Source organism: Bos grunniens, chromosome 5 (genome assembly GCF_055505025.1).
Source record: "Bos grunniens cultivar Pamir isolate PY7600 chromosome 5, Bosgru_T2T1.0, whole genome shotgun sequence".
In the NCBI taxonomy this organism is placed as follows: Eukaryota; Metazoa; Chordata; class Mammalia; order Artiodactyla; family Bovidae; genus Bos; species Bos grunniens.
In genome coordinates, this window is record NC_141169.1 from 109,773,998 (window position 1) to 109,801,528 (window position 27,531).

The 27,531-nt window shown below is 51.6% G+C and overlaps 1 protein-coding gene across 20 annotated transcripts in view; it reads left to right on the forward strand.

Annotated features, from left to right (window-relative positions):
- Positions 1–27,531, forward strand: part of CACNA1C (calcium voltage-gated channel subunit alpha1 C) — a 459,352-nt gene that overhangs the window by 116,018 nt on the left and 315,803 nt on the right. For all 20 annotated transcript variants that reach the window (XM_086402608.1, XM_086402606.1, XM_086402616.1 and 17 more), the window contains exon 3: positions 3,421–3,526. In XM_086402608.1, the coding sequence (XP_086258734.1) occupies positions 3,421–3,526 (106 nt within the window). The remainder of the gene's footprint in view (positions 1–3,420; positions 3,527–27,531) is intronic.

The window sequence follows — 27,531 nt, forward strand, 5'->3', positions numbered from 1 at the left end:
CCATGGGGATTGTTCTGTATATAAAAGCAGTGTTTAAGGAAACAAGACTAAGGGGTTGTTTCTCCTCGCTTGCCAGGCTGAGCTTGCTCAGGGCTCACTCAGTGTGGGTTGACATGTCACCTCCTCCTGATCTATGGGCTGGCACAGCCGTGTGACCTCTCCGTGAGGTTGGACGAGTCCATCAGTGTTCCTTGGGGGTTGGGATGAAGCGCAGGTGTCTGAGCTCTGCCCGGGCCTGGCTGAACTCTCCAGGTGCAGCTGGGTTGGGAACCAGCAGCCTGGGAGGTGACGCAGACCCGTGTCTGCACAGAACCCGGTGGGCACGGGCTGCAGAGGATGAGGCTTTGAAGGGCTGGGCTCTCACAGAGCAATCCCGCCCAGGAATCGTGGGGTGAGGGAGATGGGAAGGCCCTTGAGGGTGAGTGCGTGTGCCCCCAACTTTCCTGGTGAGGACACGGAGCCTGCAGGGTGGTATAGACAGGACTAGAACCCTGGACTCAGTGCCAGGCGTTTTCCTAGGAAGAAGCTACTCGGGTAAGCCTGCCACGTCTCCCAGGGTTCAGGGCGGGTGTTAGGTTTCATTGACAACTTTCCATGGAAAGATTTCTAAGTTTTGGGAGTGGATGAAAGGTATAAGGAGATGACTCGAGAGAGAAGAACATTTCAGTTTAGCAAGAAATGTTTGTTCTGTCAAACCCTGAGCCCCTTAAGTCCCAAATCACTTGAGAGGAGGTGGCCTAAGCCCGGCACAGCTGCAGAACTGGGCAGGGGGTCCCGGGGCTGAGGTGTCCACTGCCTGGGTCAGAGGCTTGGATCTGTGGGTCCCCGTCGGGCTGCTGTCAGCACCGCTTGGTCAGGGCTGTGAAGGGGTGGCTGGGCCATGTGTCCAGGGTGGGGCAGGGGGCCTGGAGGAGCTGCACTCGCTCTACTCACACCAGAGATTCAGATCCAGGGGCCCTGAACTCACATCTCCGCTCCGTCTCTCCATGAGTCCAGAGTTTAGGAGAAAGGCACTGGTGGGGGGGCGGGGCGGGGGGGCGGTTTGCAGGAGGTCAGGAGGAGGCCAACAGTTCAGTGGGGTCCCAAGGGGACCTGACCTGAGCCTAAATTCCCACCTCACAGTGGGCATCAGAGCAGGAGACACCTGGACTCAGCTGTCACTCACCTGTGGGGAGGGGATAGGTTGATATGTGAGGCCTGGCTCTTGTCCTGGTTGCAGAGGGGAGCCCCAGGGCAGATGATGGGGACAAAGATGCCCAGCCTGGGCTGAGTGGGGACAGGGCGAGAGGGAGGAGGCCATATGGGAGGGGGCCTGAAAGAGCCGATCTCCTAAAAACACTTAGGGTGGGACTTCCCTGGCTGTCCAGTGGTTAAGACTTCACCTTCTGACACAGGTGGTGTGGGTTCGATCCTTGGTCAGGGAACTAAGATCCCACGTGCCTCCCAGCGAGAAAGACACAACACCATAAAGTAGAAGCAGTGTGCAACCAATTCAATAAAGACTTGAAAAATGGTCCACCAAAAAAGTTCCCACAAAACTTTAGCAACGACAGTTGCTTGGGATGATTTCAGAGTGGATCAGTGCAGAAGACTCCTGACAAATTCAGACTTCAGAGCCAGACTTTCTGGTCCGAGCCCATCCTACCCCAGCGAGGTGACTCTGGGCAAGTTGACGCATCCTGTCACCTTCTGTGTCTCACTTCCCCCATGTAGGAATGGGGTGACAACTGCCCACCACTCTGCGGTTTGAGCAAGGCGGTCAGAGCAGGGCCTGAGGGAGCAAGCCTTCGGTCAGCATCAGCGCCCAGCCTTCCTCCCACCAGCATCCCAACTCCCCACGCATCCCTGGCCAGCTCAAAGGCAGCAAGACGATGGAAAAGATGAGTCAGGAGCTCTGGTTCAGACCTGACTCTGCTATTTGCCAGCTCGGCCCTGGGAGACGCTGCTTTATTTTCTGCCTGTCCAGTGGGGAGGCTGGGCATCCGCTGCAGGTCTTCTCAATGGCAAGGTGACACAAAGACTGACCGTGTTTAGGGGGCATGCTGGGTGAGCGAATGACCAGCTCCGCCCTCGGGGCTGAGGGACCCACCCGTAGGCAGCACAGTGTCCAGGGGGCCCTGAACTGGAGGATCATCAATTCCTTCCAGGCCCCAAGCTGCCCTGAGAACTCAGATCCTGGGATGTCCATGGCAAAGGAGTGGACAGTGGACTCTGCGGGCAGGGGTCTGGGTTCTGGCCTGGCAGGTCAATGCCTGCTGTGGGTCTTGGGAGTTTCTCTGGCTCCCTGGGCCTCAGGGGTTTGGACCAGGCCATCTCCAAGGCCTCTGTCTGCTTCAGGACTTGCGAGCTCTGCGAGCCCAGGCTTCCCTGGAGATGGAGGCAGCCCCTGCCTCCAGGAATGGCTGCCTTCTTTCTCATCCTCCCCTGGTGAGGCTCCAAAGACTGGGCTGGAAACGTGGCTGTACTGGGGAGGAGGGAAGATGGGGCTGGAAGAGCATGAGCTGGGCCCTTCCTCTGAAGTGCCCCCACTTCCCACCCCATGGCCTTCCATCAAGGGTGCAGGGCAGAAGGTGTATGGTCACAATTGCTCATTTTTGCATCTGCCTGATATTTTGATGCAGAGATCCAGGCACAGGGACCTCCTTGAGGTTGGGGAGTGAAGCTTGGCTTATCCCCACGCCCTCCAAACCCCAGCACAACCCGCAGCAAGTCAGGAGACCCTGGGACACAGGCCGCCCCACCCCCACCCCCGAAAGCAGGACCTGAGTAGATGGAAGAGACCCCTGCACCCAGCTGCTGCCCCCAACCCGCACAGCTCATGCTGCCCTGCTGCTGGGGTCCAGAGCCCCTGGCCACCTTCAGGCTCTCTGGAAGCTGTCAGAGAATAAGGAGGAAGAAAAAAAAAGAGACTCTGAACTTCAACTTAAAAGATTGAAAGTATTATCTCCAAATTTCGCTGGAGAGTCAAAGTCAAGTCTCTGCCTTGAGCCCCCCAGGGTCTGCCTGTTTCAAGCCAAGCCTTGTCGGGCCCCCAGTGCAGGCGGGCGAGCCCGCGGGCAGGGCGGCCCAGGAAGGGGTGGGCGGGGGCGAGTCCCGGCACACATGAGAGAAAATGAAGTCCAGTGCAATCTAAATAAATAAAAGAAGGGAAAAAAGTTTTAGAAATCTGTGTTTACTCTGGCACGCGACTGGCCTCCACTGCTTTTGACATATTAGGAAAAATTTTGGCGGGGCCCCATTAGAAGCACTTAAAAAGGCATATGTTTCTTTTCAGAACACAAGGGGCTTGGAATGTATTGTTTAAACAAAATTCTTATGGATCTCCAATTCATTTAAATATATATATATATGTGTGTGTGTGTGTGTGTGTGTTTCACTGGTGCTTCCCGTGGCATTAATTCCTTAACTCCCTCTCCCCAGGCCATTTGAAATCATTATTTTACTGACTATTTTTGCCAATTGTGTGGCCTTAGCGATCTATATTCCCTTCCCAGAGGACGACTCCAACGCCACGAATTCCAACCTGGTAAGTGCACCGCCGTGTGCCTGCCTCTGCACAATGGCAGTGGGGGCTAAGCTTGGACCACGTGGATTCGAGCTGGAACATGCTTGATGTTACAAAAGCCAGCCGAGCTTGGATGTCAAGGCCTCTTTATTCACATCAGCACCTGTCTTATCTCGGCCTGTTGTGAGAAAGACTGTTGCGGTCAGGCAGTTGGGAGCAGGATGCACGCGAGTGTGAGTTCTGGGCAGTGGCCCGTGGGTGCTCTTTCCACCCGCATCCCGGAAGGGCAGGTGTCTGCTGGAGTGAGTGTGCCTTCTGGATCCTCCGTCGCGTTTGCTCCCCGGGCCGTCATTCCACTGAGGGGGCTTTGCTCAGGTGATTCGTAGGCTCAGTGCTTGAGAAGTAATTTCTAGGAAGCTTGTAGGAAAGTTTGCTTTTGCAGCCAAGATGGACTATTTAGTTAAGAAGGTTTTATGTTCTTGGGAAAGGCGGCTTTCCATCTGGATGGTCGGGAGGCCAGTGCTGGCAGTTTGGGGTTAGAACGTGTCCATGGAAAAAGCGTGGAGAGTGTTTACTTTGCGCTGAGCCTGAAGTCATCACAAAGCCGTCTGGGCACAGAGGGGGCTGTGGAATGCAGCTGGCCCGACCCGGCGCCCCGGGATCCTGGGCCGCCCGCCGGCTCGGGGGGGAAGTCCTGCCTCTCCCCTCCCCTGCCAGGACTCCAGAGCTTCTCACGTGACCCCACAAAGTGCATCTCCTGGGTCGTTGGCAGCTTCCTGTAGTTAGTGACAGGGGACAGTTGGTGGTTGTTTCTGGAAGAAACAGGAGAGTACCAGGGCCTCCTTCTCCTGTCGCCAGCCTCTCTTGATATCACGGGGTAATCAATTCTTGTGCTTTTTAGTCTTTGACATTTTCTTGGGCCCCTGCAGCTAGTGTGTCTGATGCCTGTTTGGACTTTGCAGCCTTTGCCTGGTTGTCTCAGGGAGCCTGGGCTGTGTGTGGGGTCAGGCTCCAGAGCTGGCTGGCGAGCTGAGTGATGACATGGCAAGCAGAGCCCAAGTCCACGTGGCCTGCCGAGGTGCGACCTTGTGTCAGCAGGCAGGAGCTCTTTGCTGTGTCAAAAGAAACACACCAGGGGTGTTCCAGAGGCCCCCGGAAAAAGCAGGGCCTTCCTTGGTGCCACTTCTTCTCCCAGTGTCATACCACATAACCGCATCCCCCAAACCCCACCCTCCGTGAAACTCTACAGCCTCTCAGTTAATCTGCAACTTAGAAAAAGACTCTGAGGCCTGTTTGGCAGCCAGTGACGCTTTGGGTCGACTCTGGACCGAGGCTCAGAGGAGGTTGCTGTCATCTTAGGTCCCAGGGATGGCCCCTCACCCAGAGTCCATGAGGGTGGGGAGTGTACAGGTGGGTGCTCTGGGTGGCTGAGTGCTGCTGGCCCCTCCTCACGCTGGGCTGGAGAGCAAGCGGTTCTAGGATGTCCTCCGGGCTGGAGCAGAGGGACCATGGTTTTAAAATCACTCCACAGGGTGATGGACAAGCTCTGAAACTAGGCAGTGGTGATGGTCATACAACTGTATGTAAGTTGTACCCTCACAATGGGCAGATTTCCTGGTTGTAAGTTGTACCTCAGTAAAACTGCTGTGAGTAAAGGGTGACCCCTGCAAGCCCAAGCTAGTCCAGGCTGCACCACTGGTCCGTCTTCCGTCTTCCCCCATGAGGGTGAGCCCATGTGGTGGAGGGGAGGCGTTGGGGGCAGCCAGGACTTGGGGGACCTTATACTAGGAATTGGGGTACACCAGAGAATGTGGGAGCTGAGAGGGGGTTCTAGTTGCTAAGGCAGTTGCTGCCTCTCTAAAGCCCTGGGTTGGGCAGTGACTGTAAAGTAGGGGAATGTGCCCGGATGATGGAGAGTTTCCTCCAGCCTAAATATATATACAGAGACACACACACATATACACAGGTACACACAGTCACACATATATCAGACACAGACACACATACATGTACACAGACACACACACACAGACACACATCTACACACATACATGTACACACACAGCCACACATCTACATCATATACACAGACACAAGCACATATACACACAGTCACACTATACACAGATACTCATAATCACACATATAGAGACACAGACACGCATACATGTACACACACAGTCAAACAGATACATACATAGACATACACACAGATGCATGCATATACACACAGGCACACATACATGTACACAGACACACAGTCACACATGTATACACAGTCACACATGTACACGGACACATGTACATGTACACAGACACACAGAAACACACACCTACACAGACACACATTTTGAAAATTCCTCTCATTGGGTGAGGGGCGGGCAAGAGATGCCTTCAGCCGGGAGGTCAGCTTTAAGGGGCTGGGATGAGGGCCAGTGACCGAGGAGCCTGTGGACGGAGCAGGAGGAGACTGCAGAGGGCAGGTGTCAGGCGGGACTCCAGGCACACTTCCTGCTGGGCGAGGCTGGGAGGGCTGAAGGAGCCCCAGGCCCGGCTCTGAACATCTGTGGCAGGTGCAGGGGAGGGCTGGGGCAGGTGGACAGGAGGCGCCGCGGGGCCACCAGGGAGGTTCCGCCTGAAAGTCGAGGGAGATGGCAAGAGCCGAGTCTTCCAGGCTCGAGAAAGAGAGATTTAAACCCATAGGAGATGGCGGGGGCTGGTTCACACTCACCTGGCTGGCAGCTCTAGGCTGACAGTGCGGAGAGTGGGCTGGGGCGCCGGGCAGAGCAGGGGCCTTGGGTCATGTCTATAGCCTCTGGAACCCTGAAGCAGGGGTGCGTGCGGCTCTTTGTGGAGCTTTGAGGACCAAAGCTGTCCCCTTGTCCCTCCAGAATGTGGCCCCCAAATCACTGAAGGGCCCCTGAAAGGAAGCTTGACAACCTCCCATGACTCTCATGGCTTTTTTAGAATGAGAAACTGCAGTTGCAGAGTCCCACTCAGAGACAGAGGCGATACTGCACCTACAGCAGAGGGCCTGGCACCTCAAAGCCTGTGGATCCCCTCGGGCGGGGCGGGGAGCAGCTACAGTGTGAGCCCGCAGGGCTCAGAGTCCATGGGTTTAACTCGCCTGCCTGGCACCCCTGCTGCTGGGCATCACCGGCTGCTTTTTGGGAAAAGCGACCCAAATGTTTGCCCTCTTGCAAGTGGGGCCCTGTCAGCTTGCCCTCTCCCCATGGCTCTCTATAGGGTCCAGACAGAAAGAGACAAGTCAGCTGCCCAGAGATGTGTCCTCTGTCGGGTCCAAGAATAACTCACTTAGCAAAGCCCCTCACTGTCCAGAAGGAGGGGGTCCCCCTGACACCTGCGGGCCCACAGCTGCCCTCCTGCTCTCGACTTCCTTCCTTCCTTCTGCCCAGCTCCTTCCCCCTGCAACCTGCTTGATACAACCCTGGTTTATTTTCCTAGCACTTTGCTTTTTTTTCTCTTTCCAGGAGATGAAAAGTGTTTCAGTATGGAATTTTTTTTAAAGATCTTTTTCTCATTATTTAAGTAAAAGCCTGTTTGTTTTATGCTCCATCTAACATACACCGTTGCACCCAAATCCGTCATCTTTGTTATCTTTTCCTGGTGCTAGTGGAGCAGAAGGAAATGTGAACAGGCCCGTGACATGGCACTTCTTTCCGCATTATTCACAGCCTTGTTGCTGGCAGTGTGACCTGCCACGCAGAGCATCTTGTAGAAATAGTGTGTGAACCCCCCCATGCCCTCGCCGGTGGCCGCTGCCCTACAGGTAAATTGGACGAGGTCTCCTGAGCTCTGTTGCTGGCAGGGTGGACTCATCGCATGTGGAAAACTCCCAGCTCCCAACAGACCCTAAAGTCAGCTCAGACTTGGATTGGGTTGGAATATTAAGAGAATATATTTGGCGACTGACCTTGTGCAGACAACAGGGCTGTGTTGGGCTTTCTGAAGCCAGAACCAGGTAGTTCCAGAGGGGCGAGGGGCAGAGGAGAGGCCAGAGGAGGAAACATGGGGGCTGGGGCGGGGGGAATGGGCTCAGCAGAAGGGCCCAAGTGTCGGGGAGAAGGCGGGCCTTTCCAGTTTCCCATTTATGCTGTGAGATGGGGCGGCCCCGACTGGCTGTAAGGATGGTGAGCTCAGGCCTGGGGGCCATTAAGGTGCCAGCAGAGGCTGTGTGTGCTGGTTGGAGAGCTCACAGCCCGAGCCTGGGGCCCTCTGTCTGGTCCTGGATGCAGGTCCCACAGGGCCCTTTGGGAGAGCTTTTGTGGGCAACCAGACACACAGGCTCTTGGTTTCTGGAACCCTCACCCACAGAGGATATCTGGGCTGCCCACTCGCGGGTCTCATCACACAGGGAGAGAGGCAGAGAGGCCTCAGGGCTAAAGAAGGGTCCCTGAGGGACAGCCCCCCACCACAACTCACCCTGCAGGGACCATGTTTGGAACAACCCCAGTCCCTGCTGGTCAGCTCGGGAGCCAGGTCTTGCCTGAGCCTGTGGGGTCCCCTTCCAGGCTGCACTGGGCTGAGGATACCCCATGGCCTGTATTTAGGATGCGTCAGGGTGTTTTGGGTGTGTTTGGGAAGCAAGCAGAGATGTGGGCTCAGGCCCTGGTCCTCCTGCAGTAAGCTGAGCCTTCTTGCACCATCAGGTCTACTAGAAGGCGAGACGTTTCTGTGGGGCTTGCATGCATCCGGTAGATGAGAGTCGGGGTTGGCGTGTGGTCCCCAGGTGTGGGAAACCCACGGACAGGTGATGGCAGGTGGCCCGCATCGCAGCTGGTCTTGTCTGTGGGTGCTCAAGGTGGGGGTGTAGACAGGGTGGCTCGGGGCTCAGCCCAGCTCCTAACAAGGGCCTCGGGGAGACGCTTCGCTGAGGCAACCCACCCCCCAACCCCAGCCCTGCCCTGGGGTCTGCTGAGCTGGTCTGGGTGGGACCCGGTGCAGCTACAGCCTATGAGCCATTCTGGAGCCAGGCCTGCAGCGCTGACCAGGGGAGAGAGGGACTGACCCAGGTGAGGGGCAGGGGGGTGCTCCCCTCAGTCACCGAACCTTTCTGTTTGTGTCTCTTCCGGCAGGTGGGGCCGGGAGACCTGCTTAGTCATAACAATTCCCTTTTGCAAGTGACCAGCAGGCGCCAGTGCTCTGCAAACACTGCTTCTGATCCCCACTACAGTAAATGGTCACGTCTGTTTACTTGTTTACTTCAGGGTGGAGAATTCATCCCAGGAAGCTGCTCTGTCCCCAGTGCCTTGGGCAGGGACTGGCACCCGCCAGGCTCTTGATAAATATTTGTTGAGTGAGTGGACGGGGAGTGGACGGAGCCTGCCAGATGGCGTCCTTTTAGTTCAGAGAAGCAAAGTGACTGGCGAGAGGGGGCCAAGTGTCACGTGGACTCATGTGTGGGGGTGGTGGCCCCTGTTCCCCTGAACGTGCATGACTGTGAGGATAGGAGGAGGTGGGAAGAATCCTCGGAGATAAAGCGCCCGTCCCAACACCTTGCCCCGCCTGTGGCAGCATTAACTGGTGTTTTAAAAAATCAACTAGGTTCTGTTGCAAAATAAAAATGGTAAATGCTGGGGTAAGCAGGGTTGCACAGATGACTGTCATAGGACGTGGCATCTCTAACTCAGTGGTAATGTCTTTGTTCCACGTGCAGACACCGAAGTGTTGTGTGGGTCAGGGTGATTAGGGCATCGCAGTGACCCTGTGAGGCCTCCTGTCATCCCATTTCACAGATAAGGACACTGGCTCTCAGAGAAGGGACATGGTCTGCCCTGGAAACGCAAGCATCAGGGTGTGGATGCAGGCACGTGTCCTCAACCGTCAAGAGACAGCTACCTTGTGTGTTCATCAGGCAGGGGTTCCCTGGACCAGGCAGAGGGTGCCACCCCACCTCTCCATCACAAATGGTGCAGGTTTAGAAACACCTGCAGTGTAGGAAGCTTGTCCTGAGGACTAGGCCCTTGGAAGAGAGGCTGGGCCGTGCAGGGAGGCCAGGGCGGCTGGGTGGCTGCCCTGGGGACCAGGCATCTCCAGTGGTGGTGAGTGCTCCTGGACAGAGCCCTGAGTGCGGGGGCTCCTCCTCCCCACAGTTTCAGAGACGGGCACTGCCTGCTGCCCACTTGCCAGCGGCCGAAGCTTTGAAGTCTAAGCGTGTGACACCCCTTGCCCCATTTTTATCCACCTGCGTTCGTTCGGGGGGAAAACGCTCCCTATGTACACTCACACTGTATGTGATGGAAGCCTTTCCTGCACCCAGCTCCTTTGAATTTAAATATATTTGAGGAAAGCCTTTCTTGAATATAAAATCCAAACCCCTGGATCCTTCAAAGGAATTTCTGAACAGGTCGCGTCGTTTCTTGGGACTGTGGTGCCCTTGGACGTGCCAAGGGTTGAGCCTGTTGTCAGGCCGTTGGGAGGGTGGGGGACTCTGTGGGTCCCTGCAGCTGGGGTCTGGAGTGCCCCCATGGGATTCCTAGGGACCCCGGCAGCTGTGGGCGCCTGTCTGCTGGGCGCTGGCCCTCACTGTGGGCTGCCCATCCCATAGGCTTGGTGCTGGGTCAGCAGGTCCCACGGTGTGCGCGTAGGAAGAGCTCATTGTGATAAAGTGCCTTCCCGTAATTTGTTGGTCTGATAACCTTGATCCTGGCTTCTTAGGAGCCTTGCTCCTAGTTGCCCCTGGGCAGAAGGGGCAGTGAGGGGCTGAACATAGGCATCTGAGATTCTAAGATGATTAACAAAGGCCCTGAAAGCAGTGATGTGTGTGAACTGGGGTGGAAAACCGATAGAAGAGGTTTTCCTGGAGAAACTGCTCTTGAGTGAAACCTGAAGCCTGTGGGGAGTCTGCTAGACTGATGGTGGGAGGAGCAAGATTCCAAGTCAGAAGAGGAGCCAGGACTCCACACAGAAGGTACAGCTTTGACATGTAAACACAGCTTCCCAGAGCCCAGTCTAGGACCATTCTTGGGGTGATGGGAATTCATTCACCAAAAATCCTTACTGGGTGCCTGCTGTATACGGCGCAGCCCCACTTATGGCAGATGCCCTCGTGAGGCATCATTTTAAGGGAGAGAGGTCACAGCACCTAATTGAAAAATGAATTATTCAATTGTAATTGGCCTCTAAAATATTGACATTTGGGTATGAGACTACGTTTGTTATAAGTTAATATTTTACTTATACTACTAAAAGAACAAAGCCCAAACTAATGATTGCTCACTGGCCTGGAAGGAAGGACTATATCACAAAATCTCTTAAACCGTGATTGAAAAAAAATGTTCTAGGGTCAATGGTGGGATTTTTAATCCTGCCGAAATTTAACCCCTAAATCATGGAACTTACGCTTTCGGTGTCAGACGGATGAGGGGTGAGGAGGAAGAGACAGGTGTGGCTGCTAGAAGGATGGTCACACCTGTCCTCAGGTATAAGGAGGGGGTTCCCAGAGGCCAGAGCAGAGCAGAACTGAGCAGACCTCTCTACCACTTTGTGGAAACTGTTCAGCAGGAAACTCAATTATATGCAAAAAGTTTCTGCATTTTCAGGGTGCCTTACTGTTGGGAAGATGCTGTCTGATGTCATTTCTTACCTCTGAGGACAACTTGAAATCCACAGGTGCCAAAGTCATCTTTTTCTCCCTGTAGCCAGGCATTTTTAGTAAATGTTAATATTTGTAACAAAAAAATTTCATAGTCATTTTTATCCTGTAATCAGGAGGATTACTGCCCGAATTATTTTTCAGTGGGAGTGTGCATTACTTCAGCAAACTCCGGGAGATAGTAGAGGAGAGGGAAGCCTGGTGTGCTGTCGTCCATGGGGTCAAAAAGACTTGGACACGACTGAGCGACTGAACGACAACATGCATTATTTATTTATTTTTTGGCCACACCATGCACCACGTGGGGTCTAGTTCCCTGACCAGGCATGGAACCCAGGCGTCATGCATTAGGACTTAACCACTGGACCACCGAGGAAGTCCCTCAGAATAATTGTTTTCTTTTCTTTTTTTTTTCAGTATTTCATTTTCTTTTATTGCCAAGTAATACCTCATTGTGTAGACAAGCAACATTTTATCTATTCCTCGGTTGATGGACATTTGGATTGTTAATTCTTTTTGGCTATTATGCATAATGTTGCTATGACCATTTATGTACAAGTTTTGTGTAGATATACATTTCCATTTCTCTCAAGGATATACTTCAGTAGAATTGCTGAGTCATATAGTAGTTCTGTTTAACTTCTAAAGAACTGTCAAACTGTTTTCCAAATTGACTGCTCCATTTTACATTCCCATCAGCAGTGTATGAGGGTTCCAATTTCTACACCAATCTTTCCACCAGAACTTGCTATTGTCCTTTTTATTATAGTCATCCTTGTGGGTATGAAATGGTTCCTCATTATACATTTCCCTAGTAATTAAGGATGTTGATCATCTTTTAATGTACTTAAAGCTATCGGTATCCATATATCTTCTTTGGCGGAGTGTCTATTCAAATATTCTGCTCATTTATTAGTTTTGGGGGGTTTTTTGGCTATAGAGTTGTATAGTTCTTTATACATTCTGATATAAGTCTCTTAACAGCTATATGATTTGCAAATATTTCTCCCATTCTATGGATTGTCTTTTAATTTTCTTGATGGTTTCCTTGCAAGCACAAAAGTTGTATCTGTTTTTTTTTTTCTTTGTCTTTTTGTGATTTTGGTGTCACATCTAAGAAACCAATGCTTAATTCAAGGCCATGAAAATTTGATCTCATGTTTTCTTCCAAGAATGTGATAGTTTTAGCTCCCACATTTAGATCCATGCTTCATTTTGAGGTCCACACACTGTGCAAGCTAGCAGTCCATTTCATTCTTTTCCACGTGGATATCATGCAAAAGATAATATCAAGTCGTACCAGCAATCTTTGTTAAAAAAAGAGTGTTCTTTCACATTGAATGGTCTTGGTACCTGTATATATCAGCATTCTCCAGAGAACCATTAGCATACATTATAGAGAGATTTATCTTAAGGAATTAGCTACCATGATCGTCAGGCCTGGCGTGTCTGAAATTGTAGGGCAGGCCAACAAGTGGAAATTCAGATAAAAGTTGATTTTGTAATCTAGAGCCTGAACTTTGCAGAGCAAGTAGCAAGCTTTCTTATGTTGCCGTCTTGAAGCAGAATTGCTTCTTCTTCTGTAAACCTGTCTTTGCTGTCAAGGCCTTCCACTGGTTGAATGAGACCCACTCACCTACTGAGGGTAATCTGCTTTACTTAGATCAACTATTGTAAATGTTACTGACATCCACAATACCTTCCCAGCAACATCTAGACCAGGATTTGACCAAACAACCAGGCTTCATAGCCTAGTCAAGATGAAATATAAGATTAACCATTACAGCACCCTTGTCAAAAATCACGTGACCACAAATGTATCATTTATTTCTAGATTCTCCACTCAATTTCATTGATCTATATATGCCTATCCTTATGCCAGTACTGCTGTTTTGATTATTGAAGCTTTATGGTAAGCTTTACAATCAAGGTGTGAGTCCTCCAACTTTTGTTTTGTTCAAGATGTTTTAGCTATTTTGTAGTCTCTTGCAACTCATACGAATTTTAGGACCAGCTTGTCCATTTCTTCTAAACGTTCACCAATCCATTTATTGTCAAACCAGCAGGGAAAGGAAATTCCTAAGCAAGGAACACTGCTCAGAAAGTACTGTACCATGTCTCCAAATCCCTGAGAATCAATTCTGGAAAACTTTTCACTTTCATGCATTGGAGAAGAAAATGGCAACCCATTCCAGTGTTCTTGCCTGGAGAATCCCAGGGACGGGGGAGCCTGGTGGGCTGCCGTCTATGCGGTCGCACAGAGTCAGACACGACTGAAGTGACTTAGCAGCAGCAGCAGCTGCTCCTGGGAAACCTGCTCAGCCCCGACAATGTGGTCCGGAAACAGGCAGAGGTAACCAAGCGCGCCGCCCCCCGACTCTCCGCGCCCCGGGTCGGCGCGCCGACCCTGCGTCGGTCGGTCAGCCGCGGCGGCGCAGGCCAGGCCGGGCCGGGCCGGGCCGGGCGGGCGGCGGCCGCGCAGCCCACGTGTGAGGCGGCCCGCGGCTCCCTGCGGTGCCCCCGGGCCCTTCCGGCCCTTGTAGCCGCGGCGCCGGGCGCCAGTTCAGTTGTTTTCTTTTCCTTTTCTTCAAGGTAGGCATCTTGAGTTGGGCCTTTTGGAGAAAAATAATAAAACTTTTTGTCTACTCTGGTGGCCTTTGCCTGTGTTAGAGCTGTTTCATCTCAAACGTCTGTAATTCTGTAAATGCAGTCAGCTTCTCTCAAACGTGCAGGTGAATCTGTTGTCCGCTGGCTCCTTGCAGATGGCACGTTCGTTAGTGCGATGTGCCTCCGACGTGAGGGTTAGGCAACCTTGGGGCGGGAAATCCAGATCTGGGCCCTGCAGACTTGGCTTTCTTGGTGTCTGGCCTCCACTGACGTTCTGTGCTGCGAACGCTTCCCAGAAACGTTGCCTCTTTGCAGTGAGCGTTCGGTCATTGCCATTGGCTTGTTGCTGAGAAGACAGGAAGGTGAGATGGTGGAGAGAAAAGTGGAAGGGGGCTCAGGGTTCCCAGAGAAATGGGAAGGGAGCAGAGCTGAAGAGAGAAACCACGTCTCAAGACAGAGGAATCTAAACGAAGTTGTGAAGCACCATGGCTGACCAGCAAGAGAGGAGATGCAGATTACAGAGTGAAGGGAGACATCGACCACCTTCCCAGGCCTTTTGGAAGCGTCTGTGGGGCTTCCCTGGTGGCTCAGATGGTAAAGAATTTGCTCTCAATGTGGAAACCCTGGGTCGGGGTTTGCAGAATCAAAGAATCAAACCCTCAATGTTTGACTCCTGGGTTGGGAAGATCCCCTGGAGAAGGGAATGGCAACGTACTCCAGTATTCTTGCCTGGGAAATCCCATGGACAGAGAAGCCTGGTGGGCTACGGTCCATGGGGTCACAAAGAGTCAAACACGACTGAGAGACTAACACTTTCGCTTTTTTTCCACTTTGAGTAATTAAACAGGCAGCAGGCTTTCTCCCAGGTGAGTCATTGTGAAAAATTCACCCTGAACACGCAGGTTTCCGTGTTCTCAATTCCCAGGCCTCAGATTACCGTGTCAGTTGTGCAGGTTCCCCTTGGAAAGAAGATGCCACAGCACATGTGGGCACAATTTGGAGGATGCTGGGGGAGGGGTACATTTGTGCAGCTCCTAGGGCTTTTTGTTGTTTGTATGTTCACATGCCTACATATACTTACACACGCACTTATATGAAGCCTGTCAAATTTTTCAAAACTTTCCGGAGGAATTAGCATCATAAAATCATAAAAAAATCTCCGAAGGGCCTTTAGAGCTGAGAGAGGAGGGAGGCAGCCCACATACATCACGCTGAAGGAAACCCATCACCCGCACATCCCCAGAGATCTCAGGGAAATCTCTCATGAAATGAACTGCCTGCTGCCCGACAGCCTCTAGGAAGCATCAGCTCTGCCTTCATCCTAAAATATTGCATTGAGAGGACCTGTCACGGAGACGCTGATCCCACTTACGGGCACTGGGACTCAAGTGTCATCTAGCCGCTGCTCTCATATTAGCCCTGCCATTCCCGTAGGCGTGTTTACCCAGACTCTCCAGGGCCAGGCCAGGGCTCTGCTTTTCAGGGATGTATTCCAGTCCCTGTGTTCTGAGTCACGTCTCCCTTTAATCAGACTAACAATGGGCACCACTGTTATAATTCTGGAACAGGTGTCCGTCCCAGGGACCCAGATGTTGACCACAATTCTACAGCTGTGCAGTGTCCAGCTCTTGTGTGCAAACAGTGAAGCGGATTCAGAGGCAAGGTCACCAAGCCAGGGCCACCCGGGGGAGGATGCGGTGCAGCGAGGGTGTGAGGCACGCTCCGTGTGACTCTGAGTGCTTGTTCTCTCCAGTGTGAGAAGGGTTTGCCACCACGTCCCCCGAGATGTGTTCCCAAAGGGGCCTGAAAGGGGAGAGCGTGTGTGTCTGAGCCCAGCAGTGACTCTCCCTACCCTTGGTCACGGGGCAGCCGTGTCCGTGGGGCTCAGAGCTTGGCCCCCATCTGGACCAACCCTGAAGCTTGTTCTTGGCGTCTCCAGGGGAGATGCCACAGAGCACTTGCTTTTCTGGGGTCCTCTGGGGGGTGGTGATTCAAGTCTGGAAGGGTGCAGTCTTGGCATCCACCTGAGCAGCGGCAGAAATCTCACCAATGATGTTTGAGGGTTGTGTGGAATAAACTCAGCAACTGATGGGTTTGCTGGATGTTCAAGCGTCTGAGGCCGAGGAGGAAAGGGTGGCTCTGGGCCATGCGGGGACTGTGTGCTTTGTTCTCCGGACCCCGCAGAAGCACTCAGAGGAACACACATGTTCAGACACCTGTGGGCTGGGGAGCATCTGTCCCAGGCTCTGGGCCAGGAGAGAGGAGAAAGCCCTGGTGAACACATGGAATGTCAGTCCTTTCTCCTGGGCCCGCTTAGAAAGCCCAAAATGCATTTAACGTTTCCATCGTAAGACTTCTCTCTGCTGATGGCATTTGGAAAGCTGGCCTCTAGGAAAAGCCCAGCGTAGGAATCTCCTGGGAGCAGCAAGCAGACTGTTGCTTTTTCCTGACTTCCAGCAAGATCTTAATTTTTCCTGACTGTTTATGCACCTTCCACCACACCAGAAAGCTTCTGGGATCAGGGCTGCTCTTGGGGAAGAGGAATGGCCCGAGGGGCAAGGGCAGAGGCTGGTGTCTGCTGAGAGCAGCAGGTAGGACCTGGACTTGGGAGGCTGGGCCCCCAGGGCATGGCAGGTCCAGGCTGGGGTGTGGCGGGTCCAGGCGGGTCCAGGCTCTGGTCCAGGAGCCTGATGGGTTTCCTTGATCTCATCACAAAGCCTTTCATTGTTGATGATGCACTTTGAGTTCACTCTTGGGAGAATGACTTGGGAGAGCAGTGGTAACTGCTCCCCCAGGGCAGGTGCCAAGGGCCTGAGGCAGCCTTGTCCTAGTGTGCCAACACTGGTTTTGGTTTGGCTCTCACGCCTGAGTTCACTGTTGATCTGTCTTGAATGATGAAGGGGTTGGAGGGGTAGGAACTGACTCAGATTCCACTGGGTTCCACTGAGCCCACGTGCTCTATTCAGAGCAGACTCTACAGGTGGTGTGGCAGGAATCAAGTTTATGGATCAGTGGAACTAAAGGAAAAACTAGAAGCTCATCACGTCGAATTCCCTGACTTTATAAGGAAACTGAGGCTAAGTAAGATTTTGCTCGGGTCTAAATGACATGGAAGTCACCTGTGCCTTAACCAGCGCTGGGTCCCACGGCCCTCCGTGTTGGGTGACTGGAGGGCTGTGGTCCACCTGCATCCTCTCAGTGTCGGGAAGTGAGACAGATCAACCCTAGGAGGAAGATGAAGCCTCGGGGGGTTAGTTCCAGAGAAAATAATTTTGGGGTCCACCCACCCGACCTGCTGCACGTGGCCCAGGCCAGCAGAGTGAAGGGTGGAAGGGAGCCTCACTACTCATCTGAATTTGGTCATAAATTTCCATGTCTTGTGAGTCAATGGAGGACTTGGCCCCCTTCGTGCTATCTGCGTTGGTTGGCCCTGAAACACCCTCTGGCTGCTTGCCTGATGACAGGCCCTCATTCCAGGGAGTGGTGAGCCCCAGCACGGCTGTGGAGGGGCACTCTGCCTGTGCGACTCTCCAGGTTAGGATGGAGGCTCCTTTTGAAAAAATTGTGGTGAAACATTAAAAAAAAAAAAAAAAAACACCCTTTTACCCATTTTGGAGCGTGTATACGTACCATGGTGCCTGGGTGGCTGTAAGGGCACACGCAGTCATGTGACCGTCACCACCCTGGTCTCCAGGACTCTGCCATCTCCCCAGATGGACACTCTGTCCCCATAAGCACGGCCCCTCCCCTCCCCCAGGCCTGGCCCCCACAAACCTCCTATTGTCTGTCTGTGGTTCCTCAGAATGGAATCACTAACTCCCTACGGCTTCATCTTGTGTCTGGAGGCCCCCAACTAAAGTGGGAGGAGGTGGATGGATGCCCTGCCAGGAAGGACCAGGGACTGTGTTCTCTGGGGATGTGAGGGCTTCAGGCTGTGGTTCTGCTTCTCCCCCCAGGGTGGGGTGCAGCCCATGCTGGACTGTCCCCCGTCCCGGGGCGGGGGTGGGGAGCAGTCTGTGCTGGACTGTCCCGCCTTCTCATCCCATTTTCCTTCCAGGGAGTGAGGTGGGGCTGGTGCCCATCTTCTTTGTGGGTAGGCATAGACCATGAGTAAGACAGTTTGGGAACATACTTGGCAAACAGGGAATATTCACTGTCTCAGAAGAGCTGAGTAATCACTGGGCCCCTCCAAGGTCCACCACTTCAGCTGTCCTCTCTGCATCTTCAGATGGTCCCTGCTTCCCAAGAGGCTGGGCAGATGTTCTTCTAAATTAAAGAAAAAAGGAATACTCTGCCTTCCCCCGGGGATGCTCCTGAGCACTCTTCTCCGTCCAGGGATGTTTTCCTCATAAAACCCTACAACAGGCCTCCCTGGAGGGTTTTCCTGTAGGTTCTCCGTCTGAGAGTCTTGGTTCTTCCTGACAACTGGAGGCTTAGTTACCTCCCCCATTGACAGGCTGGACTGAACAATCAATTGAGCCATCCTCCTGGCCAGGCTGCCATCGGGGGCTGGAGACAGGAGTGGATGGGGCAGGTGGGTACAGAACGCACCTCAGGGCCACACTGACCACGTCCGGGCAGCGAGGAGTCAGAGCAGGAAGGCGAGCGTGGCTGTGACAGACTCCTGGAACGACCTTATTTTCCAGCTGGGAGCCCGGGTTTGATTCTGGAGTTGGTGTTTTCTATTGTGGCTGTGATGCCCTGGATCCACTGGGCAGAGGGGTCTCAGGCAGAGTCACAGAGGGTCCCCGAGGTTCCCACACAGGAGAAACCAAAACCAGCAGATCCCACCCCCTGGGGCCCCAGCCCTCCCCCCGCCCCGAGGCCTGGGAGATCCATCCAGAGTCTAGCTCACTCTGTGCTGTTTCCTCACAAGAGAGTTTGCTTTACAATTATTCATTAATCTGTAAAAATACGTTTTATGCACTCTTCTGAATCGATGTTATGTTTTATAAAAATAGAATAAAGTGATATGATAATGAGGGAAAAAGCACAGCAGTTTAGAAATTGTGATTGAATGCCCTCCTCCCAAACCATGCTGAAATTATGGTGAAGGAATCTTTAAAAAATGCATAAACCGCAGAGATAAAATGAATGGAAAAGAAGACAACAGCAACCATATGTGTGTGTGTATACATGTGTGTGTATCTGAGGGTTGTTCTCATTTGTTCATTTTTGTGTTTGAAATATTCTTTGATGTCTTATTAATGCCATGGTCCTTAACAACCGAACAGCTGCAGCCAGCCACATCATGGAGCTTGGCTTTCCAACACTTTTGTGGAGGCCTCCCAGATTGAGACGATCCCCTGGAGAAGGGAATGGCTCCCCACTCCAATATTCTTGCCTGGAGAATCCCATGGACAGAGGAGCCTGACGGGCTATAGTCCATGGGGTTGCAAAGAGTCGGGCACGACTGAGCGACTATTTTCACTTTCACCTTCCCAGGTCTTCTAGTTTCTGTTGTGTTTTCCAGCCCCAGGGAAGTTGATGGTGATCAGCACACAGAGCCCCGACCAGGTCTTTCTCTGTAGACACATCACAGTTGGATGTGAGCATACACGTGTCACTTAACTCAGCTCTGATGGGTGCAGGCGGCTTCAGCACCTCTTTTAAAGCAGCGTTAATGTCCGCTGCACCACAGAAGCAATGCCTTCCTAGGCCCTGGTGGTGGGTGAAGGTCAGAACTGAATCCAGAGCTCGCTGGAGAGGCCCTACCTCCGTGCAACCCAGCCTGCCTCCATGCAACCCAGGCTGAGATAGGTGCTTTGTCCTCTATTGAAGACCAAGGAGACCCTCTGGATGGGGGCATGGCTGGCACAACAGGGAAGGATGGCTGAGACTCCCCAGCGGTCCCTCACTTGCTCTCACAGTGCAGCCTCCAGTCCTCTCTAGGCTGGAGATCTGAACATCCCCCAGCATCTTTCAGGCTGGCAGAGGCAGCTAGCCTGGAGAAGAAAGCCCTGAGGACACGTCAGGGTCCACCCTGCAGGACGACTCAGCCACAGCCCCCCAGCTGACAAACCCACTCACCACCCCTGTCAGTTTTCTGTAGCTTCACTCTTAAGTATAATCAGTCAATTAAGGACACCTAAATATTTGGAAGTCCCTTAAAGTGAAAATAGAAAGCAAAGCAAACAAGCAAAGGATGGATATTTAAAACAGAATATGAAAGGAGAAACCTTAAAAAACAACCCAAACCACCACCAACAGCATCCTTTTCTGTCTTTAGAGAGATGCAACAAGATGCTACTTCCCTGAGACAGAAACTGATTTCTGTGCAAAAGGAATATTCACGAAACAAAAAGGAACTCTTGGAAATTAAAAATGTTGTAGCTGAGGGCTATGAATCATTGAAAAACAAAATTAATGAATCTCCAGAGAAGCAGGGCAAAAAAATCAGAGCTGGGAATTAGGAGGGAGAAAATATGACAGTGAGATGACCAGTCCAAGAAGTACAGCCTCTGAGAGCTTGAAGTTCCAGAAAGAGGTAACTGAATAAGCGCTGAGGGGTGGCTCTCAGGGATACAGGCCAGAATACTGCCTACAACTAAAGGGCATCAGCGCCCTACTCTGTGAGCAGGGCCCACAGAGCGCCCACACAGATGGGCACATCACTGTGAACATATCAGGAAAATGGGGGCAATCGGACAGTCTTACCCGTTTCTAGAGAGAAAAAAAAATACATTACAAAGGATCAGGAATCAGCCTGGTTTCAGGTGTTTTAAAAATAGAAGCAAGACCACGGGCAGTGCCCTCAAAATCCTGAAGGAACAGGATTTCCAGTTATGAGTTTTATACTCAACCAAATTATTGCCCAAGCAACAAGTAGAACAAAGACATTTTCAGGTGAATGAAAACCTCAACAACAACAAAAACAGCTAAAAGAAAAACCCCAAACCAAAACCAAGTTAGCTCCGATGCTGCAAAGCTACTGGAGGAAGTTCTCCATAATGAAGTGGGATTAAACCAAGGGAAACATAGGATTCAGGAAACATAGAATCCAGCTCAGAGAAAGGCAAAGAGCATCTGTGAAGGGGGTCCCTTCCTAGTCATCACGATGTAGAATCAGACACTGATCCCAACAAATTCCCATGCTATTCAGGATGCTGGAGAAGGATTAGAGAGATAAATCCTCGCTTCTCATATTGGGAAAGAAGTTAAAACTTGGTAAGCAGTTATAGAAGCACATGATTTAAAAATATGGAATTAACTACCCAAAGATACAGCTAAGAAGCTGAAAGTGGTGTGTGTTAGGGAGGAGGAAATAGGGTAGTCAGGAAGAAAACTATGTATTCATTTGTCTTTGTTTGCTTTGCAATGAGCCTTTGAGAGCTATTTGACTTTAAACCATGTGGATGTACAATAGATAAGAATGAAAATTGGAAGAACCCCCCAGCTTGTTGCTGAGAGTGGGGATCCCTGGAGTCCTATACTGTGTATTCTTTTACTCAACACCTCTCTTCCGGATCCTCTGTAACATGCCAGGCATGGTGGCAATTTCTTTCTTCAGAGTTGGTCGGTCTTTTCACTGCTCCCGTCTGGACAGTCCTGCTGGCGGCCTGTTCCTCCCCTCTGTCCCTGGATCTCTGCAGGGTGAGGCTGCAGCTCTCATGGAGCATCCAAAGAGTCAGGCTTGCCTCCTTCCTTCTCTTGAACGACAGGTTATCAGGGGTGATGTATTTTGGTTTTTCTTCTGAAGGGGAGAAGCAGGTCCCAGCCACACATTCCTGGGGGGCCCTTAGGGGTGATGGACACGATGTTCTTCCTGTGCGCTCCCTGCCTCCATCCTCCATGTTGACCAATTCTTCACCTCCTGCTTCCCTAGAACACCCCGTAGTGCAGGCAGAAAAGGGCCATTAGGGAAGGCCCACAGGAGCCCTCATGGTCCCGATATTTATTTACACTTTTGCTTCCTGAAATCTCATTAGTTGAGACCCAATTCTTTGAGTTTGGAATTTAAGGAAAGTGCAAATGAGTCTAAGAGGAAAAGTACCCTGAGCCACTCTTGTGGTCATTTCCAGCCTGGCGTCCTCACACTCTAGCAGCTCATAAAGGGCATAATGATGGCTCTTGTTAATATTTCAACACTCCTAATGGAAACTGCCCATTATTCCAGATAAGGCTATAAAGAGTCACTAAAACATCAGGGTTCTGTGGTCTCAGTGGACAGAGCCTGAGCTGACCTGGCATGGCCACTCCATGCAGACAAGGGGCCCAGATTCGTAGCCATCTGTCTCCGATGAGAAACGGGAGGGGAGATTGGACTCACCAGTGCCATGTGTTTGTTTGACAAAACCCTGGAAGAGGCACTGCTGGGTGGTGGGACATGGAAGGGGTCTTCAGGAGAGAAGAGTGGGGGTCACCTCACGCTCCTTTCTCAGAGGATTTGTGGCTGGCAGGGCCGAGGGCAGAGGAGGGAGCGTGGGGCTGAAGACCTGCAGATCTGAGTCATCGCTGGCCAAGGGCAGTGCAAGGGGCCTGAGTGTCACCTCTCCTCACAACTCAGACCCCATTACTTGGCCTGGTTGCAGCAGAGATAAATTCTCTAAGGTGATCAGGGCCAGAGAGGATAGAAGCCTCTTGATGTGAAAAATGATGGAGCTGGTGGCCTCCTTCTTGCCCCGCACGAGTCCTGGCTCCATCCAGACACAGCCAGTCACTGGGCGGGGGCAGGGGTGGCCAAGGATGCTGCTGGCAGCTATGGCTGTGCTCAGGCTCCCTGTGGTTCTGGCTTCCGAGCCCAGAGCGGAGGAAGCCCCTCTGGAGACTGTGCGAATCTTTGCTGGTCAGTTTCCTGGCTGGTGACTCAGGGGTGAAAATGGCTTGGGGATTTTTGTTTTTGTTTTGTTTTCTTTGGAATCCGGCACTGGATAAATACACTTGGACTGTGGGGCTGTGTGGCCTCCGCCACCATGTCCTGTGACATCCTCTGATCTTGTGTCTCTAGCCAGATTGGGAGGCAGCTGACTTCTGTGTGTATCAGTTTCTCATCTATAAAAAAGGGCTACTCATGCCTTCCTGCAGGTCTGCTGTGATAGGGGTTTTGGGACTCAAGTTCAGTTTCACTGAACGTGTCCACCCTTCCTCCTTCCTAGGCTCTCACAGGAAGGGTCTTACACCCAAGGAGCGAGATCCAGATGAGCGGTGACTATCTCCTTCCAGAGCCCAGCAAGGTCCCGAAAGGCCCCCTCTCACTGGGGACCCCGGTTTCCTCCCACCATGTCCCAACCAGGCTCTGAGGAGCAGTGTGAGAGCCCACGTGTGCAGCAGGATGGCGATGCTCACCCCGGTCCATGGAGAGACGAGCCCTGGGCCCCACCCAGTGTGCTCCACGTGGAGGCTGGGAGCGAGAGAGGAGGCTGGAGGAAGTGAAACAAAAACCAAACGTGAGAGGAGAGGGCTTGCCTTTGTGGCCATTTAACCCTGCCTATGGCATCAGTCCCCGAATGCAGCCAACTAGCTGCATCTCTCGTTGTTCAGTGGCTAAGTCGTGTCTGTCTCCTCGTGACCCCGTGGACTGCAGCACGCCAGGCTTCCCTGTACTTCACTATCTCCCAGAGTTTGCTCAAGTTTATGTCCATTGAGGCGGTGGTGCCATCCAACCATCTCATCCTCCGTCATCCCGTTTTCCTCCTGCCTTCAATCTTTCCCAACATCAGGGTCTTTTCCAATGAGTCAGCCCTTTATGTCAGGCGACCAAAATCTTGGAGCTTCCATTTCAGCGTCAGTCCTTCCAATGAATATATAGGGTTGGTTTCCTTTAGGATTGACCGGTTTGATCTCCCTACTTTCCAAGGGACCCTCTAGAGTCTTCTCCAGCACCACAGTTCGAAAGCATCAGTTCTTCGGTGCTCAGCCTTCTTTATGGTCCAACTCTCACATCTGTACATGATGACTACTGGAAAAACCATAGCTTTGACTATATGTACCTTTGTTGGCAAAGTGATGTCTCTGCTTTTTAATGTGCTGTCTGGGTTTGTGGGGAGCCCTAGAAATGTGATGAGAGTGCCTGGCATTATAGCAGAGGAGGAAACAAGAGGACTGGGGTGGGGGAGGGATCACTTTCCTTGGAGGAGAGTTGGAAATGATGACTCTAGAACCCTTGGCTCACTGACCGGCTTGGGGGAGGGACCTCTCAGAGGGGAGCTCTTGTCTTTAGCAGGGCTCTGCCATGCCCAGAGTGGACGTGCATGCTGACATAAAGTTTCCCTGTCTGTGCTTTTGGGGACCACTTTCCTCAGGACCAGCACAAACCAAATAATCTTCTTGAGCACCGTCATTAAAACTAGAAACATTTCTGTCCTTCGCTTGCCTCACATGGGCCTGGAAAACCCATGAATGTGCCTTCCGCATTTAAAAATATGACCACTGAAATTTGTGCAGTGCTTTAAGTTTACAATGATTTCCTCATATACCATTTGAGCCTCCTAAGAGCCTATGACCTGTTGGCGGTGGTCTGAGTGTCCTCACTAGAGACGAGAAGACATGTTCACCCAGCAAGTGCTTGGCAGGACAGGACACGGTCCTCACATCCACATCCGGACTCCTTTCTGTAACCTCTAAGCTTCTTCTGCCCTCTGTCCCGGGCCTGTTACAAGCCTGGCCATGTTCTCATTGCTTCCACATGGAAGGCGTCCTGTGCACCTTCTTCCGTCTTCCAACGGGGCAGGGCAAACGGCTTTCGGCTTTGGTGAAGGTTCCCAGAGAAGTAGGATCCAGAAATGTCTTCAAGTCTGGCCCAGGTGCCAGCAGAATCTGGCCAGTGCATTTGCCACGCTGAGTCAGGCTGTTCCCCTGGCCCCAGACTTTGGGAGGATGTTGCAATGACTCTGGCAGCCCCGTGCGTCTCCCTCGGCCTCGCAGGCATTCCAGTGATGATGACGGCTTGTCGGGGTCACGGCCCTGGTACAAAGCATGGCTATTTGTGGCTGATGGAAAACATAACTGGAGCCACCTGCTTGCAGGGCTGGCTTCTCAGGCTCTGGGGCTGGAACCAGCTGGAGGGAGATGTTCGGCCAGGCCCACTGCTTTCTCCTTCCTGCTCAGGACCTGGAAGGTCCATCTCTTTGTCTGTCCTCTTCCTCCCTGGAGTCTCCCTGCTTCCTTCCTGGAGTCTCCACGCCCACGTGCTCAGGTCCCCGCTGTGGTTGCTCACGGTCGCTCACAAGAGGGTTCAATCCCCCCCTCGTGCTGTTTTTGGACGTCTTTGCGCACGGTATCCTAGCTGCATTTCTTGGGGCCTTTTCACGGAGTCTGCCTTGTCCTTCCTCTGTCTCCCCATGCCTGGGTGATGGGCACGACTGAGTGATCATAGATTGGTCTTGATGAAATGTGGCAGGGGTTACAGGCCACGTACAGCTCTGGGAGCCCAGGGACACGATTTTGTTACCTGGAAGAATTCCCCACCTCCCTGGGTTTCTGTCCTTTCCAGTGAGATGGAAGAGGTGAACAGATGATCTCAAAGGCCCAGACCTGAAGTTCTAGGACCAGTGATGGATCTGCCAAGAGCCTCCTGGCTGTGGCTGCATGCATACCCAGTACTGTAGCCCCTTGGGATGTCTTTGGCTTGTCATTGGCATCTGTGACTTGGCTGCATGGAACTTTAAAAAAAGATCCTCTTTTTATCTCAGAGGGAGGTCCCGGCGAGCACAGGGGAACATTGAGGAGTGTTTAGAAGTGGAGACTTGGAGTATTCCTGCCTGGAAAATTCCATGGACAGAGAAGCCTGTCGGATTCCAGTCCATGGGGTTGCAAAGAGCTGGATACCGCTGAACATGCACACTTGCACTTGGAGTCAGACAAGCCTGAAAAAATCCTAGTTCCATCATTTATAGGTGTGTCGTCTTGAGCAGGTAACCTCTGTAAACACCACCTTCTCATCAGAAATAGAGTTCACGAGACCAGCCTCTCCAGGAGAGGGAGTTAAGGGAAATGAAGCAGGTGTGGGGCACACACAGCTCAGTAAACAAAGGCGTGAATAATACTTCTTGCAATTGGGAAGCAAAGGGTATGTATTCTAATCCTTCTGTGAGCACATTCTCTCTGTACACTCTTGGTTGTACAATAATACTTCTTGCAATTGGGAAGCAAAGGGTGTGTATTCTAATCCTTCCGTGAGCACATTCTCTCTGTACACTCTTGGTTGTACTTTAAGACGATGCCTTTATCATTTTAATAAGCAGTATAATGATTTGCAGAGAATCATTTCAGTTCTAATAGGAACACTAGCAGTACTAATGATGCACGATGGTGTTTGAATAGAGTCCCGTAATTTATGGAATTGGAGAGACTTACAAAAGCATGCGCTGACTCTCTGGAGTCTCAGATTGCTGGTGAGTGATTCAAACAGATGACTCTTCCTGCCAGCGTAAATAAATCAACTGTAAACCTTTGCTTTTCAACCAAATTGTGGAAAATGGAACAAATTCAATGATGAAAAACTATTCGAATGAGACAATTCATTCTTGAGGGGATTTACTAACAGGAGATTCTCCAGTTTGTCATTGACCTACCAAAAGCAACAGACCACAATCATATATGCTCTTTTTTTCTTTTCCCAGTTCTGGGTTTAAGTAACTGGAGCTTCTCAAATATTAAAATTGGAGGGTAGCTCAGTGATCCAAGCAATAGAGACTGAAAAAGACTTCGGGCATAAATCAAAACTTTCTGTGTTGCCCCAAGATGCTGGGAAAGTCACTTAATACCTTGGATATTTCATCTTACCAACTGCAACATCGGCATGATGAACATGACCTGGATTTAGAGAGTGTTAGTGGGGAAATTAAATGCTAAATGATTTCTTTCTGTTTAAGTGAAAAAAAAAAAACCTATGTTGAGTATTACCTTTCAATCTGATGTGTATATGTGTGTGTGTGTTAGCCTGAAGTTCAAGTATTTGCAAAGATTTCCAGCACACTCTGACTTTCAGAAACAAAGAAAAGAGTTTGATCAAAATAATATCTCTTCGTTGGGTGAGCTAGATTTGGACTTCCAGATTGCTCATGTTTTATCTTGACGATTTACGTTTAGCTGAGTTTCAACATTCGCTCTCAGAGTCAGAGAGAATTCCAGAAGATAAAGGAGAACCAGAATGCCAAACGTCAGTGAAGCCTCAGCGAGCAGAAGGAAGTAATCGAAGTGGCGTACCTGGCAGAGGGCATGTGGCTCATGGGGGAATAGCTTCAAAGTGTCTTCTGTCCATTAATCCCTTTAGCATTCCAGCTCTGGTTCCTCAGAGGTGGATTATCACGAGGAGCTATGTTACATCAGCTCGCAAGCCATGGTCCCACTCCCATCAGGCCCAGCACGCATTCTATATTGTTGGGATGCTGGGCTTTGGAGCCTTGTTTGCCCATATCCACGGCTTGCCCCACTCTCAGCAGTCCCATCGGAGGCAGGGCGATGCGTCTGCTCTCATCTGTGTGGCTGACTCTCTGTCACACCCCTTTGGGAGGTGAGAGGAGCCCAGGCGGGATGGGGCGTGACATGTGCTTGGGTTATACGTGGGTGAGCTGACCAATTCTGTGTCGGACTTTGGTGTTTACTTAGGATTTTCACGGTGGGTAGACACACTGTTTCCATTCAAAATGCCTCATTAAATTCTAAGTGAGATACCTGCTGCTGCTGCTGCTAAGTCGCTTCAGTCGTGTCCCACTCTGTGCGACCCCATAGACGGCAGCCTATTAGGCTCCCCCGTCCCTGGGATTCTTCAGGCAACAACAGTGGAGTGGGTTACCATTTCCTTCTCCAATACATGAAAGTGAAAAGTGAAAGTGAAGTCGCTCAGTTGTGTTCAACTCCTAGC